Source organism: Lethenteron reissneri, chromosome 30, assembly GCF_015708825.2.
Source record: "Lethenteron reissneri isolate LAM-NWPU_2019-01 chromosome 30, ASM1570882v1, whole genome shotgun sequence".
Lineage (NCBI taxonomy): Eukaryota > Metazoa > Chordata > Hyperoartia > Petromyzontiformes > Petromyzontidae > Lethenteron > Lethenteron reissneri.
In genome coordinates, this window is record NC_083808.1 from 3,890,808 (window position 1) to 3,906,569 (window position 15,762).

A 15,762-nucleotide genomic window follows, 5' to 3' on the forward strand; every position below is an offset into this window, starting at 1 on the left:
AAGGCCTCGAGCGAGGGACACGGGGAAATAAGACAAACATCTCCGCTTAAACTACGTTAGCCCGGGTCTGCCTTCTCAAAAAGGTTAATCCATCGACTCGGAGCGCATCAGGTTCGGCGAATTGACGACGCGAGTCAACAATTGTTTCCTTTTCCCATCGTGTGTGGTTTTTTTATTTGTGTGCCTTGCATGGAACTGTTTTGTTCGCTCACGTTAGCCGAGAAGTGTGACATCGGCACAGCAGGGTCAAGGTGCGGCCCTGAAATGTCTTGCTCACCACCCCCCACCCCACCGCCGCCGCCGGCAGAAGGATCTCCGCTTCGAGGGAGCTCTGAGAAGGGCTACTCTCCCGCGCTGGGCAGATGTCTCGGTAGATGTGGCAGTAGCCACATTTTGCCCCACCACACGCAACCCTGCCAACCGACTGATGGTGGTGTGCCCCGCTTGCCCTGCTGGGTGGACTGGCAGAGGTGGCGGAGGGGGTTTAAACAAACTTCCACCGTTGTTTAAAATAAATAAAGATAATATAAAGTAAATATTAATAAATGTAGACTTGATGCCTTGCAAAAGGTAGCTATTTGGCGTTTGAACGTCTTAACATCTGTTTTGTTGCCAGAAAGGGTAAAAAAATATTCTTGTTTTTAATCATTTTTGATACTGGCAATTAATGGTCCCATAGATATAAATATATCATTGGCAACGTTTTAAGGCCCTTCTTTATAGGACAAATGTATTCGTCTGAAACGTCGCCGTTAATTTTGTTGCTGTTGTTGTTAATTGTGCTTGTGCACCACTGCCGTTGCAGCGGCACCGGATGATCCAGTCAAATAAGGATCGTTTAGTTTATGTTACTATATGCAGTGTAGTCGCAATGTGTTTGCCTTCAAGATTGTTCAATTTAAATTGACGCTTACAAGATGAGTGCAGCAGAGCAGCGGTAAACCAAACAGCCATCACACCATGAAAGATGCTCGTGTACATTTTATTTGTTATTTTAAAAGACAGAAAGACGTCCACAAGAGATTGAATCCATCACGTCGCCTTACCGCCCCCCTCCGTCCTTGAAAACTGTTCGTTTGGCACCACGTCAGCTCAGTGCACGAGGTCTCTCTCTCTCGCTGTGCACAACCTCAGCGTCGCCGTCTCTAGCTGGCAGACAACTTGTCAGAGGCACCAACGCTGAGCTCCCATACTGCGTTCGTTGTTTTAAAAGCATCATTTTCTTAACATCTATATTTTATCTTTGTCTCAGATTAGTCGATCAAAAAAACTTGTGGGATTTCTGCCAATTCTCAAGTCTGCGTATTGTCTTCAGTCGTTCTGTTCGTCTGGCGCCACCGCAGTGACCAGATGTCATCTCCCAAGCCTGGTACGCAGGAGGTCCCGGGTTTGATCCCGGACCCTGACGATGCCTGCCGTTGTGTATTTGGAATCTGCGTGTCCATTCTGCCCCGTGGTGGTCGCTTGGATTGTACTACGGGTCCTCCAGCTTTGCCGCCCACCATATTTAGAATCGACACACGCGAAGATTATTGAGCTACTACTATAAATCCTCAACCAGGATGACGATACAAGCCGCTTGGATGGGCTCTCAAGTGTGGCCAGGTCGTTTCTGAAAAGAGTTAATAGCTCAGCGGGCTTCATTTGGTCAAATAAAATAGTTTCGTTTCGTTGACCAAATATGTTAAAAATATCGCTGACTCTGAGTTATTAAACATTGGTATGCGTGGTACATGCTTCCCCAACCCCCCAATATTTTCAAGTCAGCCAATCGGTGAACTTTTATCTTGACATATATATATAGCCCAATAACCATATTTGGTCCCCCTAAATGCACTGCTGTCTCCAATAACAATAATGTACGTAAGTTTGTCTCGTCACAGTCGGCCGTGCTTAAGTCTATGGGCCATCGTCGATTGATATATTTTTGGCCACTGATTTCGCGAACGAAAAATTGATCTCGGCCAAGTTTTTCAGGTGTGACAAAAATTGCAGTGAAATAGACGGACGTCTTAACTATTCTTTGCCGATTGTTGGATTATGTCCGTCACCGGGGGCGAAACACTCGCACACAATCATAGCTGGCGACTTGGGCGTTCCACGTAACACCTCGCCGCGTGGCAGAGTGGAGGGGGGGGGATATTTATACTCTCGACTGGCAAGCTGTCTCTCCCCAGAAAAAAAAATGCCTATTTTTATGAAAGCGTGACATTTATGCGAAAAGCTCAGAGAAATCGTTTTTTTTTCTTTCCACTTTAAATCCCGGGGATCACGCGCGCTGGCTGATTCTCGATAGCAACACTGGCTGCTACCGAGGCGATGATTACTGTTGACCCCAGGTGAGGAACCAATACTTCTTGTTTGCCCTCTGTGTCTTACCCACAATTATTTGGGTTCTGCGATGAAAACATCAATGCAGGGCAGCAGGCTTGAATTAGGTTAGGTTCGGTTTTTCTTTCTTACAAAAGCTGTGCTGTAACCCGCCGTTGCAAAATAAATGGCCATCTTTGCCTGCCGCCCTAGGGAGGACATATTTAGCGAAGGGTGACGCATTACTTGAACGCTCGCCCACACAAGTCCAAACAGCCAGGACAGAGTAGCGTGTACGTGCACAATGTGCGCTCGTGTGCCCTGTGCGTCCAATCCCGTCCCGTCAGAGTAATCGCCGCGGCTACGCTTGCCACCTCTGATGTACAAAACACCGGACCATATAATGGAAAGAAGAATATTTCACAACAGCAGAAGCGGGGAGAGCTGCATTTGCATGCATCGTTTTGAGTGATGTGTTAACACCCAACTGATATAAAAGAAATACATCTCCCGGAAACACTTATAGATTTCCCAAGATAGCTGCCTCAACATTGTTGTTACGTTTTTGACAAGAGGATGATCCTGGAAAAACCAGGACAGGTGCCAACCCGAGATAGGTCGTGGGGTCAGTGCCCGGCGAGTGGCACCGGCAGTGGAGTTGCTCAGCTGGCTGTGCCGTTCCTTTAGTGAGAGGACCATTTGAAGAGATCTCAGTTGTAGCTCTGTGACATCAACTGCCACGGGCCACTCTCGAGCAGTGGGGCAATGCACTGCTTTGCGAGACACCCCGAGTGGATTCTTTATCTGAAGACATGACGGCGACAGCACGATCGAGACACAATTGGTGAAAACCTTAAATCTCTCGACTTGAAATGAAATCGCCCAGCATGCACTCGAAGTGGCCAAATCTCGGAAGCCAAGCACAGTTGAGTCTGGTTAGTACTTTGATGGGAGACTACCTGCCTGGGAACAGTAGATGCTGTCGGCTCGCGCTGCGAGTCCGCTGCCTCTGATCCGTGACGGCACAGAACGGAAAGGAAACATAGCGATCGCCCGCGAGAGACTATGGCAGCAGCTGGCGATGGCGATTCCGATGGGCGGCGCAGCTTCCCGCAGTCATGTGATCGCGGCAACGGCGGCACCCAGAGACCCCCCCCCCCCACCCGCTCTCCTCACTCGCTCTCCTCGGAACCGTCGCAAGCGTTTAGCAGCAGGTGACCACACGAGGTGAGATGCGCGGTCACCGTGCAAGCCCCCACCCCCCACCCCCCACCACCGCATTACTACTGCAGCCGCTGCTGTGGCACGGGCTTGCTGAGTGGCTCGGCGGAGCCGCTGCCGTTGATCTTGCTCCACAGGCAGCCGTCACCCTCCAGCGCTGGCAGGCAGGCCTGGGACTTGGCCTGAGGCCCCCAGCGCCGGGCACCCTGGTAGGTGGACGAGTCGGTCCAGGTGCACTCGCGCGCCTCCGTGGGCTCGCACGGCTTTTGGTTGCATGTGGAAATCTGGTCGCATGGCGGAAGAGAGAGGCGTGTTGGTGAAACGCACCTTCGATTAGCACGGTCGGGCAGGACGCGTCGCTGGAAGGGACGATGGTCGAGGCTAACGATGGAGTGGCGGCCAAAGGAGGAACACGTGAACGAGAGGATGCCCGCCGCAAAGACGGAACCATGAAATCAGCTGACGTGTAGGAGCTTGATGGATTGTTGAGAGATGGCAGTGGCTTGGTGAAGGCCATCCACCGTGCAGCGGATAGATCAGGGCTGATGACGATCATGATGATGATTGTAGCTTTTACTGTAACATCTTAAGTCTCATATACGGTGCGAAGGAAGTTCAACATGCACCAGGGACCGTGCATATTACCAAAGTCTGTACATTTGGTCTCGGCTTGGTCATCTGCCATCCGCTGGCCTTTTGTCTGCATGATGGGCTTTCCACACAACCAGCCCAAGGGCAGCAGGAGTAGTTGAGGACAGCAGGGGAGACAGCAGATAGGAGGGGCAGACATAGAAGTTGGCAGGCCTAGATGGCTACTGGCGAGAGTTGGCATGGCAACGTACCACGATGAATGGGGGGATGGAGAGGTGAACGCTGGAAAGCACAAGGGGCGTGTGGCCCAAAAGGCCAATGAGGGTGGATGATGGGTGAGCTCATAGGAGATTATGGATGTGTGTACGTTGAACTGCTTTCGCACCGTACGTAGCCAACCGTGCTAATCGGAGGTGCGGCATCACCAGATAATTTGTCGTAGGCAGCAGTGGACTATATATAAATAAGCCTGTCGACACCTGCCATTAGCTCGTAGAGGACGCCTCACCTGGCACGTGCAGCCGGAGCTGTAGATGTCGGAGAAGCCGGATTTTTGGCCGTTGGAGAGCGTGTTCCAGGGGCGGATGAAGTTGCACAGGGTCACGTAGATCATCCCGGACCAGATACGTCCTGCCAGCAGCGATGGTGGGGAACGGGAGCCAATGATGAATAGCCAAGCAGTTAACGGTGTGTCTGAATACATCATCGACTTTACTTGTACACGTACAGCTCTTTTCGTGACACATCTCAGCACAGTCTTAAGAAACTGAAACCTGGCCTCCTGAAGACTCAAGATCCTGAAACCCAATCTCTTGAAGCTAAAATCTCAAGATCCTGAGACCTGGTCTCCTCGAGTCTCAAGATCTAGAGGCCCAGTGCAGCAATGCATTTTGCTGCACTGCTCGATGCTGCCGACCGCATAGCGCAGGCCACCTACGGAAACCGTGGCATGCACGGTGGTCACTCATCCCAAACAAGCGCTTTCCAGCTCGAGCTTTTGCCTCGGGCTTCCGAGATCTGCCGTGCTGAGACCGTGGGCGCATTTCACGGGTTTTGCTCACTGCTCTGGCCATACTAACGGCGCGTAAAGTCTCGCGCTGTCAACCCGGGGGGGAGGGGGGACGGGTATTCCTACTAGCCTCACCTGTCAAAATGTAGTGGCGTTTGTGCGGCTGGATGTCGAGAGCACAGCTTGGCTCTCCGGCGGGCGAGTAGATGTAGCCCGTTCGCATCAGCTCCTCTTGGCCTTTGAACGTCTGCGGCAAAGCAAGAAAAAAATTAAATGACACGTGAGCGTGAAGCTCCTGATGTCACCGGCTCCGCCGGTTGTTTACCCGATTCGCCGCACCTTTTTTTGCGTTTCCCCGCGTTGTCTGTCGCGCGAATGTTGCAACCGCGGTCGGGGAAATTCGAATTGGCGCCCGTGCGCCGCGCGGCTCAAGTATTGTGATCGCTTGCGACAAGCGGGCCCTCTGACGAAACGACGCGACCTCATCGCTCCCACGTCGCGAATCTCGAGTCGTGTTTGTGTATATATATGTCGGCGATCGCCGCGCGCAGCCAACGTACCTTGATAACGTTCACTTTGTACCGGGTCAGCTGCGCCATGGAGCTCTCATTGTCGCCGTGGCTGACTGCCATCATTTCCGTCGTCCTTTCAAGCAGTTGCACCTTCATGGCTGCAAAGAAATTCACAACAATTCAGCGCGTGAGTGAATCACTTTTATGAGACTATTTCTATTTCATTTTAATATTTATTTATTTTTACTACGCCACGCACAGCAGAATGGGAGAGTGATTTAGAAGTCGCGAGATATTTCGTGTTAGCGGCGAGTCAAGGAGTCGCCCCGGGAAATTCTAAAAAATCTGCCGCACGGAGGAGAGCAATCAGCCAACGCAATCAGCAGGCTGTACGGGGCCCGCTCGCAGTAATTGGTCTCTTGTCACGAGTGGCAGCGCCTCGTTACTCTACGACATTCCCAAAATTGGTGCAAAACCATCGCCAGGGACGGGAGGAACCTCTCCGATGCGTTTTCGGTGCCGTACCGCGCGCGCCCTTCTGCAGGGGGGTGGGAGCTTGTTCAGTAACAGAACGACGGTGCAGCTCGTGCTCTTGTGTGGTTGAAGGTGAACGCGAGGCTGCTCCGTTGTTCCGTTACTGAAGAAGCTCCCAGCGCGTGGAGAGAAACATCGGGCCAATCAATCCTAACGACTCGGTACTACCAAAACGTGGGCCGGAGAGCGACCACAAAAGTCACGTAGGTAAGAATTAAATTGAATAAAAGTAAAATAAAAATCACGACGAATTTTTAATTTTTACCTACGTGACTTTACCGAAAAAACCTAAGAATATGAATCCTTGCAGTCACGAAAGCTTCAAATCTAGAAGCCACCACAAAAAAACCGACACGTCAAGAAGAGTAGTAATACTAATAATAAACTCACCATTGGCGGACAATGGATTTTTTCGACCAAATTTTTTTTTTTACAAAGTGAAGACTCTTACCAACATCTGAGCCGCAGAAGGCTTGCTGTGGGTGTGGATCCCCGGCGCAGGAGCAAGCCTGCGACAGCGCGCACAGCCACCCAGACAGCGCCACTGTCGCGACAGCCAAGGGCAACACGACGGAATTTCGCGAAGGCAGCATTGTCGTGTCTCGTCAGCTGGAACGTCGTCGGTCTCCTGAAGGCTCTCTCCGATTGTCACACGAGAGCGACGCTGCTGCCAGTGGCTGTTTGAAGGCTGCCTCGCTGGCATTTATATCGGAGGGGAATGTTGTTGTTGTTTGGGGTTTTTTCGTTGCGCCACGCCCTTCATGAGTGTCCTGAGCCACCGAACGAGGAAGTGGCAGTGAGTCGTGACGGAATGCGATAAGCGAGTGATGCAGCACTCGGTCGTCCCAACACCGTTATTTCCCAGAAATTATATTCGTGACCTCTCTGTATAAGTATGCTCGTCGCGTGGGAATATTATTTACCAGTTTCCTGCACGTAATTGCCTTATTAGTTAATTTATTAAGTTTACATGGGTGCTTTTCTTCAGACCCAACGCGATGTTGCCTGCCAATGATCGCGCGTGGGTGTCTTGCGAAATGGAAGCAGTTTTGGTAACTGTGAACAAGAATTGAAACGTCTAAACCAGCCCTGTATTGCTTAATTTCAATTTACAATGAACGCAATGGCAGTACACCATTCGCCAAGTCAAAACCAAGGTACTTTATTCGCATGGCAACGATGTCACGATGAGTCTGAAGATATTCTGTCACTTGGGGAGCTTTGGCGCAGTTGTTGGTGCACTGCGCTATGACACCCGGCAAAACTATGAGCTTCATTTCTGGCTACGGCTAGCATCAGCGGCGAGTGATGTCAAAATCGGTCTTTTTTACGTGGGGGTGGAAATCCAAGTGTATCTGGCAAAACTCAGACACAGTAGGAGTCAACACTAAAGCACCGTACAGATAGGTTAATGGCTAAAACACTAACCACAGCGCTCATGCATGCATGGTTCGTGTCTCATGCTCATGATGTGCTGGACTTCAAATGATTGCGAGCGTTTGCCACCATTCTCTCTTTTTGTGTGTTCACCAATGTTTTAACTCTTGACATTAGCACCTTCATCAGCCCTGATCTACCCACTGCTGAATGAAGTCCTCCCCCATGTCATCGCCATCCCCCCCCAGCGTCTGATCCCCATCGGCCATTGAGCGAAGGCCTCCCCAAGGCCTCGCTAAGCTGCCATCATCTCACAGTCTCGTGACGTGACAATCTACCGAGCTCCCTGCACACAAGCTCATTTTATCGCTCCATTGCCACAGTGGATGCCCTCTCATGCCGGTTCCCTCCTGTAGCTGCCGATCAGTCATTAGTCCTGACCACCGGTCTTCATCCCTTCTTTACTTTCAGCTCGCTAACGTCTACCTGTGCAGCCATTTTTATTTTGTCAATGAACTGCTGGAGGAGAGCTTCCCTGCTACGCCTTGTGGGCCCTGAGGGATATTTGACCATACTTCATCACGCTGGTTAGTACGAACTGGTGAAGGTGCAGGGAGGTGGGGGGGGGCATGGAAGTGCAGAACAACAATGGGATTGTGGTGCACTGCCCTCTACTTTCTGCAATGCCTACTACACCTGTGTCTCGCCCGTGGTGGTCATTGATCACCCATCCAAGTCCTCGCCAGGCTCAAACCTACTTAGCCTCCGAGATATTGACGAGATTGGGAGCATTGTGGCTGATTTCTTCATAGGCTCGTGCTTATGCTACGGTTGAGAGATGTTAACGACCTGGCCTGGTATGCAGGATGGTCGTTGGTTCAATTCCGACTCTGACGCCTGTATATTGTGGATTTGCAAGTTCTCCCTGTGTTCATGTGGATTTTTCTCTGGGTCCTCCGGTTTTTCCCACCACATTTAGAAACATGCGTTTAAAGTATTTAGTCTCTATAATTGTCTACATAACAAGCCAATGTGGCCTGGTCAATTCTGAAAAAAGAGCTATAAAGCTCAGAGGGCCTTACGATGTAAAAATGGTAGTTTACTCATATAATCGGCTGTAATTATCAGAGCTGACCTCGCCCCACCTACAGATTATTTATAGGTCCCTTGCTCATTTCGGTACGTGCCATAATGCATCGTTATGCCTTAGCAGTGAAAATACCAGGGTCAAGGTTCACAGGTTCGTTCGATCAACACTTGCATTTGATTAATTTCGCGTAGCTCTTACATTGCATTTCCGTGCGCCGTACGTGCAGCGGTGAGCTTATTTTGCCGGGATGGTGGCCCGGCCCCGGCGGGATGTGCGTTTGCCGCAGAGGCTCGTGGTTCGACTCCGGCAGGCCACCCCGGTTAATACTGCGGGTGCGTTAACAGTAGTAATACTAATAATGCTTCACAGTTGCCATTAAATATCCCACGACGCCATTCGAGAAAGAGTGGGTTATGGCTCGCCAGTGTTGTGGTCCACATTTTGCCAAATTTCGAAAAATTACACCGGAAAATTGCCCAATTGGGAATTACACGTGTCGGCAATCATTGTCCCCTACCCGCAGATCAATGTCCACTTGCAGGCCGGCGCTGCGTTCAACGCGTGCTGCACAGGGACAGCCGCCACTGGGTGGGGTGGGGGGGTCCCCTTCTAATGGTTCAGATGAGACATGATGTAAAGTGGTTTTGAGTTGCAGAGGCATTTAAGTGCCGTATAATTCAAATGATTATTCTGAGGTTATTGCGCGTATCGAGAGAATTTTTTTTTCCTCCAAAAAAACATGCAGCCACATCTACGTCGCTGGGGTATGCTGCCGTGGTGTTGCGGTCAGCACACTGCACGTGCGATCCACAGGTCACCGGTTCGACCTCCCGCCGTGGCAGTTGAAAGAATGGAGCGAGTTCCTTCGATCCCCCTGCCTCTGTCCACCGAGCGGTAGAATCCATATCAGCATCTTCTTTGAGATTCGAGGAATCTGATGATCTCTGAAGCTCTCTTTCACAGATGTCCAGTAAAAACTGAAATTGGTGCGCCACAGTAGAAATGGGTAGGCCACAGTTAATCCATCGGCAGGTCATGCGTGGTTGGATAAAGTGTGGGTACTCTCAACTCTTCGCAAATGTCTGACTCACATGGATAAGGAGGCCAAATACCCTCGAGAAGGGCTACCTAGAGCTCCCTCTCGTGGAGTCCCGTCCACCAGCAGTACATTTACCAAAAAATTGTAGGGCTGCACTTTAACCTTTCTGTCATCATCACACATTGCCAATCCACTGCTGGATGAAGGCCTCTCAACCTCATCGCCATCCTTCATGACCCAGGATTGCTTCCGCCCCACTCACTCCTGCACATGAACGGACCTCATCACCTGACCTCCGTGGAGCTCATTCTCTCCACTTCGTAAACGCCTGCGCAGCCACATCAGTAACATCAATCATCACGTCAATCATCACGTCAATCGGGAGGGTGGCGATCGCCGCGTGACCTTTGACCCGAGAAGGATTGCGTACGCAAATTCTCGGAATGATTCTGCGTGGGCGGCTCGGTGGTTGAACCCCGCGGTCAAACAAAGTGAAATAAGGACCTAAGTTCGTTTTGTTCTCGCAGTTATTAATCAATAAGTGAACGCGTTGTTAAGGCATTTCGTGACGAGCGTGCGAGGGCGGCACCAACAGGATGTGGTAACTCCTGCACACGGGCCTTTCGCAAGCGAGTTTTTTGGCAAGTTCACGGAGACACTTACAATAACAAAATATAGATATAGTACGATTTGCGAGCTCATTGAATTCTCATCACCAGTTGTACACACAGGAAGTCGGTGCTGCCCGGTCAACGTCGAACGTCGGGCCGACGTTGAGTCAACGGTTTCAACCGCATTCCAACGTTGGCCCGACTTTGGATGTTTACCAGGTGTTGACGTCAAACCGCAGCTTGGAGCATCTTTAATCCACTTGCAAACTCTGCCTTCAAAGAGTTGATCCGCCCGTAACATTGAGGAGCCACTAATTAAGAGTGATCAGAAAACAAGAATAATGCATTAGGCGTGTAATTTATTTTCTATGGTTTTTCACGATTTTATTAACATTGTTCTGCCGCCAATATGTCATGAGACAAAGTGTCCATTTAAGAACTCTTTCGCTCATTCGGAGCAGTGCAAACTCTCCACCTCAGAGAACTGCCCACAGAAGGGTAGATCCCATTCCAGGCGAGGGAGTTAACATCTCGCCACCGCATCTCATCAATGTTCAAGTGGAAAGCCCTTCTGTTGGCATTCGTATCACGTCAGCACTCGCTGGCAACGCAGTGAAGCAAGCTTGTTTCATTTTCTGACAAAGCCGGGCTTAACGCTGTCTCCGTAAACAAAAGAGGGAAAGAAATGGAATTAATGAAATGTCAGATCATGAATGAGCAGGTTTCTCCTCCCGCCTCTTATCCACGCTGAAGTATAAATAGAGACACGGCAGTGAGTCGACCGGCAGGTTGTATGCGATGGGGCAAAGGGTGGGGACTCCTCGCCCCTCTTCCAAGACACGAGGCCAGTGTGGAAGAGTCGGCCAAATAAACCCTCTGGAGGGGCTCCCTCGAGGCTCCCTCGAGGCCCCCTAGAGGCCCCCTAGAAGCCCTTCTGCCAGCAGTGATGTGAGCAAGAAGTTGCAGATCTCACTGCCCTCACCAACTTTCGTTACGGAACATTTATTTTATTTAACATCCATTAATGTTTGTGCAGTTTTTTTTCATCTCCTGCCATGCGGTTCTTTTTTTCCCCGATTTCCAGTTTTATTTATTTATTTATTCTGCTTTTATGATGTTGGTGACCCCCACCGAGGGCACTCTTGCAAATGAGGCTCTCCTTGACCACTCCGTCGAATTCTCACACGCTCAGACACCTCTAGCTACTTCACCTTTACGGACTTGTTTTCTAACCAGATTGCGAACAGCCGAATAAAAGTTGTTGTTGTTGTTGCGGTCGTTTTTTTGTTTGTTTGTTTTGGGGCGGGCCGCACACGCACACTCGCCCGTGCAGCGCGTGCGTGCTTGCTCGTGACGGGTTCACGTTTCCTCCGTACGCGGCCATGCCCAGCCAGCGGTTTTTATTTTTTGTCCTCCCCAGCAAAATGTTGTTTTGTGTTCGCGTGCCGCGGGAATTAACCCCTCGGAGCGACGGTGACGATGCAAACCACAAAAAAACAAACAGCCCGGAAGGGTGGGAGGGGAGGGGTGGTGGCGGCGGCACGGCGCACTTCAAGTTTTCGAAAGTTATGAAAGCGGTGGGTGGAGGGGGGATGGAGGGTGGGGGTGGAGGGAGGGACCCCCTTTTGCGTCAGCGGTGCTTAAAGCGATTGAGCAAAGGGGGTAAGGGACAAAGCCGGGGTCGTGGGGTCAAGGTCCTGGACGCTCGGCGTTGCGCACCCGCAGGAATTTTCCACGATGCGACGTCCCCCCCCCCCCCCCCCCGCGTGAATTCGATCCGAAGTGACAGCTTCCGTGTGATCAGAGTGACGGTGGCGCACGTCCGGCTAGTCCCGGCGATGATGTTCTGGACCCTGTCTCATCGTGAGCAGCCATGGTCGAACCACTGCGACGGAAACGCCCCGAGCATGTCGGGAAAGTTAGCCACGGCCCCCGTACTGCGTAAAACGGGGTCCCAGAGGTGGTTCTGTGATATCCACTTCCTCGGGACATTCTCCAGCACGGATGTGCGCACTGCTGCGAGGGAGTTCTGAATGGATCTACGTCTCGTGACGTGGCGCAGATTGTGTAATCGTTCGGGAGAGGGGAACAAGTATAACCCGTAAAAACAAAGTTTTTCACTATAAATCCTTTATATGCGTGGCGGCTAGAGTCCTCTCGTCCTCTGGCTTGAGATGGCTGCCACCTATGGGTCAGATGATTGCATGGCAGCATTAAGCAATTGGTAATTAAATATAATATTTTGGTCCTAAAAAGTGTCAAATTTAGGAAAAAAAATTTAGGAACATTAATTGTCACGCACAACGAGTCTGTGTGGAAAATGTCAGCTCGATTGGATCACGGGAAGTGGGTTAAAAAACGACCGAAAGATTTGCACGGTCGTAAGCAAGCAAGCAAGCGCGCAAGTGAACTTAATATAAAGGATTTTTAAAAAAGCACAGCGCGACAACAACGAGATAAAAAACCAGACGTGGTTCAGGGGCCTGTCAAACAAGACGGCAATGAAATTTACTTTCGGACATCACTGCGAGGCAATCCGCTGTCATCGATTGCGTCGAAGCACAAAGCAGCCGTTTGTAGGCAGTTGAATTTAATTAACTGTTCAGCATCCAATTTATGTGGGCATTATTGACTTTATGTCCGGCCTATGATGTATTTTCTCAATATATATGAGGGCTTAGCACTCACAACCAAGAGGATAGGTAGGTATTTTATTTGTCCCAAACCGATTAAAGTTCGTGTCTTCAAACTTTTTTATTTATGTCCAGGCTCAAGATGCCAATGGACCGCACTGGGGAGTGAAATAGAGGATAATCTTATAATTATCAACATCCTTGCAATGGTGAAGGCATTCACAAGCCCCCCCCCCCCTCCCTGCCAAAGACAACTTTTTTTTTAGCCTAGTCTAAAAACGGTGTTAGACTACAAGCATTGTGGTTAATGCAGACATGATTCCTTGTAAAAGGTTTCAGTTTGGTGTTTAAACATCTCCACATGTGTTGTTGTCAGAAAAAAACCTATTCTCATATTTTGGTACTGGCAAAGGAGGTCCCATGATGAATATACATTATTTATTTTATTTTATTTCTACGTGACTTTACCGAGAGATCCAAAGAGTAATTCCTGCAGTCACAAAAGCTTCAAATCAAGTATGAATATACATTTTAGGCTTATTTTTGTGACCAATGCATACCTGCGACACATACATTCGTGTGACACGTGCATTCAATGTGGTTCATTCATTTATTATTAAGCTTGTAGCTGAACTCGCGGGGGAAAGCTTGAGTGAAGCAAATGCTCGCTCGGCACGCAACCCGACCCGGGGAACAGCGCACTCAGATCATGGGGCGGCCGAGGACAATGTTGCGCGTCGAATTGACAACAAGCGGTCGAGTGAATTTTTATATCGACACTACGATAGCGAAACGCGGGCAAGAAAGCCCTCGAAGTTTCCCACAGTTCAGGACGCCTGCTCTAAGCACTGACGAGGACGCCGGGCCTTTTCGATCGCTGCACTTTTGCTCCGCCTGTGACACTAACGGTCGCTCCACGTGATGTTTTGCTTGCGGCTGTTTTCTCACTCAGCTGACGACGCCGACATTCCCGGTTGTGGTGAAGATCGGACACGCGCACGCCGGCGTGGGCAAGGTGGGTGTGACCACGGGGTTGCGGCACGCTCTCCAACACCAGGACGCCTACGACACCTTTAGGCCCCACGGTGGCTAGGAGATGTTAACTGCCACGCCTGGTCTACAGGAGGTCGTGGGTTCAATCCCGATCCTTGACGCCTGCTGTATAGTTGTAGTTTGCGTGTTTCTCTCCCCGTGGTCGCGTGGATTTTTCTCCGGGTCCTCTGGTTTTTCCCTCCACATTTTGAATCAACATCATGCGTTTAGAGTATTTGGCTGCTATTCATTTCCACATGATAAGCCACTTTGTTGAGCTATCATTTATGGCCAGGTCGCTTCTGAAAAAGAACTATATAGCTCAGTCGGCTTTACGTGGTGAAATAATAAAAATAGTTTAACTCTACGGCGGTCCAAACAAATTTTGGTTGCCCCCAAATATATATTTTTTCTCTAGCCAATGTTTGCTCCCACCAGGGAAGATTTGTTCCCATCTACGTAATTATTATTATTCTATTTTATTTTAGACTTACGCGCACAAAAAAGGTTACTTTGTCAGGAAAAGTTTAAGTGGGTAAACTTTTTTTTCTAGGATATTGAACATGACAATTTTACGCCGAGGAACAAATGATCTAGATGATCATTTTTCTATACACTATTTTACAATGAAAAATGGTACGGTTAATGTTGCTAGGAATGATTATCCCAAGGAACCACAATGTTCAGGAATATTGAGAGAGAGAGAAAAAAATCAGTTGCCCAGCTCGATAAATCCTATTACTGCTCCTCCGTGTGGACAACTGGGATGGAAACAACCAATCAAATCGGTCTAAGGTTGTGTGGCTCATTACAGCAAACATTGCTCATCAAACACTTTCCACCAATCTCTGTTTCCATTGGCTAGATAGAACTCCGTCACTGTATGCCATCGCCTTCTCAGTTTGCCATCGCTGCTCACAGTCAAAAGCACTGCCCATGACAATTTTTGGGGAAATGCCGATTGCCCCATAAAGTCCCAAAAGGTGTCGTGGCATTCATATCGTTGTCACACACAGACTCACACATCCAACCGCAACACGGTAACACGGGTGACAACACACTCGTGGCGATGTGTTCGTAAAGGTTGCGAGGCAGCACGGTTTGTCTTGCCAACTCGCCGTGGTGCCACTGCAGTGTGACGCACGCCACCTCTGCTTTGGTTTTGAAATCACAGCTGAGTTGCGGGTTAAGGATGTGACACGGTAAGTAAGGAAGGCGTCGACCGCGTACTCGGCGTGGTTTAGAAAACTCAAGGCTGATTGGGACATTGTGTAGGGGTCGTGGCCTTCTTCCTTGCATCTGCTTGTGACGCATCGAGGTTAGACGTGATGAGCTAGGAGTGGTGATGACACGGGAAAGTGGGGGGGGGCATGACTTGATGCAGCATGATGCAGTAAGGCTCGTCACAGTTTTACAAGGGTCTGATAATTGAAATTTAACGTGGGCACTTAAGCTCGCCTAATATTCAGCCCCTTTGCCAAACCACTGCTCCACTGAGGCCTCCCTGCCTCGTGTCCGGTCATGGGGGTTTTATTTTTTACCATACTTCACCACGCTGGTCTTCTTCCGAATGGCTGGTGCAGAGTAACAACTACAACTTCACATTCAGGTGGTCGAGCAAGATGACCGCGTCAGGGGCAGCGGAGTGCATCGCCGTTGATGTCTCCTCCGTGTTTGTGGATCGGGCATTGCGTCGTCGTTATACGTTGTACGGCCTCTGTTCTGGATGACCGCAGGCGCACACTGCTGGAGAGTGTTAGATTTTACACCTGGTCAGTTTAAGTCATTGAAAGAGGTGCCCCA

General features: G+C 49.9%; 2 protein-coding genes across 5 annotated transcripts in view; one reads left to right on the plus strand and one right to left on the minus strand.

Annotated features, from left to right (window-relative positions):
- The window catches only part of LOC133349421 (synapsin-2-like), a 115,309-nt gene that overhangs the window by 76,181 nt on the left and 23,366 nt on the right, over nt 1-15,762 (plus strand). For all 4 annotated transcript variants that reach the window (XM_061562834.1, XM_061562835.1, XM_061562836.1 and 1 more), the window contains exon 8: nt 13,880-13,942. In XM_061562834.1, coding sequence (XP_061418818.1) covers nt 13,880-13,942 — 63 coding nt within the window. The remainder of the gene's footprint in view (nt 1-13,879; nt 13,943-15,762) is intronic.
- On the minus strand, nt 964-6,860 carry LOC133349420 (metalloproteinase inhibitor 3-like). The gene is made up of 5 exons (XM_061562832.1): nt 6,629-6,860; nt 5,692-5,801; nt 5,267-5,378; nt 4,631-4,752; nt 964-3,815 (listed from the first exon to the last, which is right to left on the minus strand). The coding sequence occupies exons 1-5, from the start codon at nt 6,768-6,770 to the stop codon at nt 3,594-3,596; spliced, it is 708 nt and encodes a 235-aa protein (XP_061418816.1). The 5' UTR covers nt 6,771-6,860; the 3' UTR covers nt 964-3,593.

Bases quoted from the DNA above. Each gene is read 5' to 3' on its own strand.
- LOC133349420 (XM_061562832.1), bottom strand. From the start codon at position 6,770: ATGCTGCCTTCGCGAAATTCCGTCGTGTTGCCCTTGGCTGTCGCGACA. The intron at 5,802-6,628 runs GTAAGAGTCTTC...ATTTCTTTGCAG, and splicing joins CTTCTGCGGCTCAGATGTTG to CCATGAAGGTGCAACTGCTT. The intron at 3,816-4,630 runs GTGAGGCGTCCT...CCATGCGACCAG, and splicing joins GCTCCGGCTGCACGTGCCAG to ATTTCCACATGCAACCAAAA.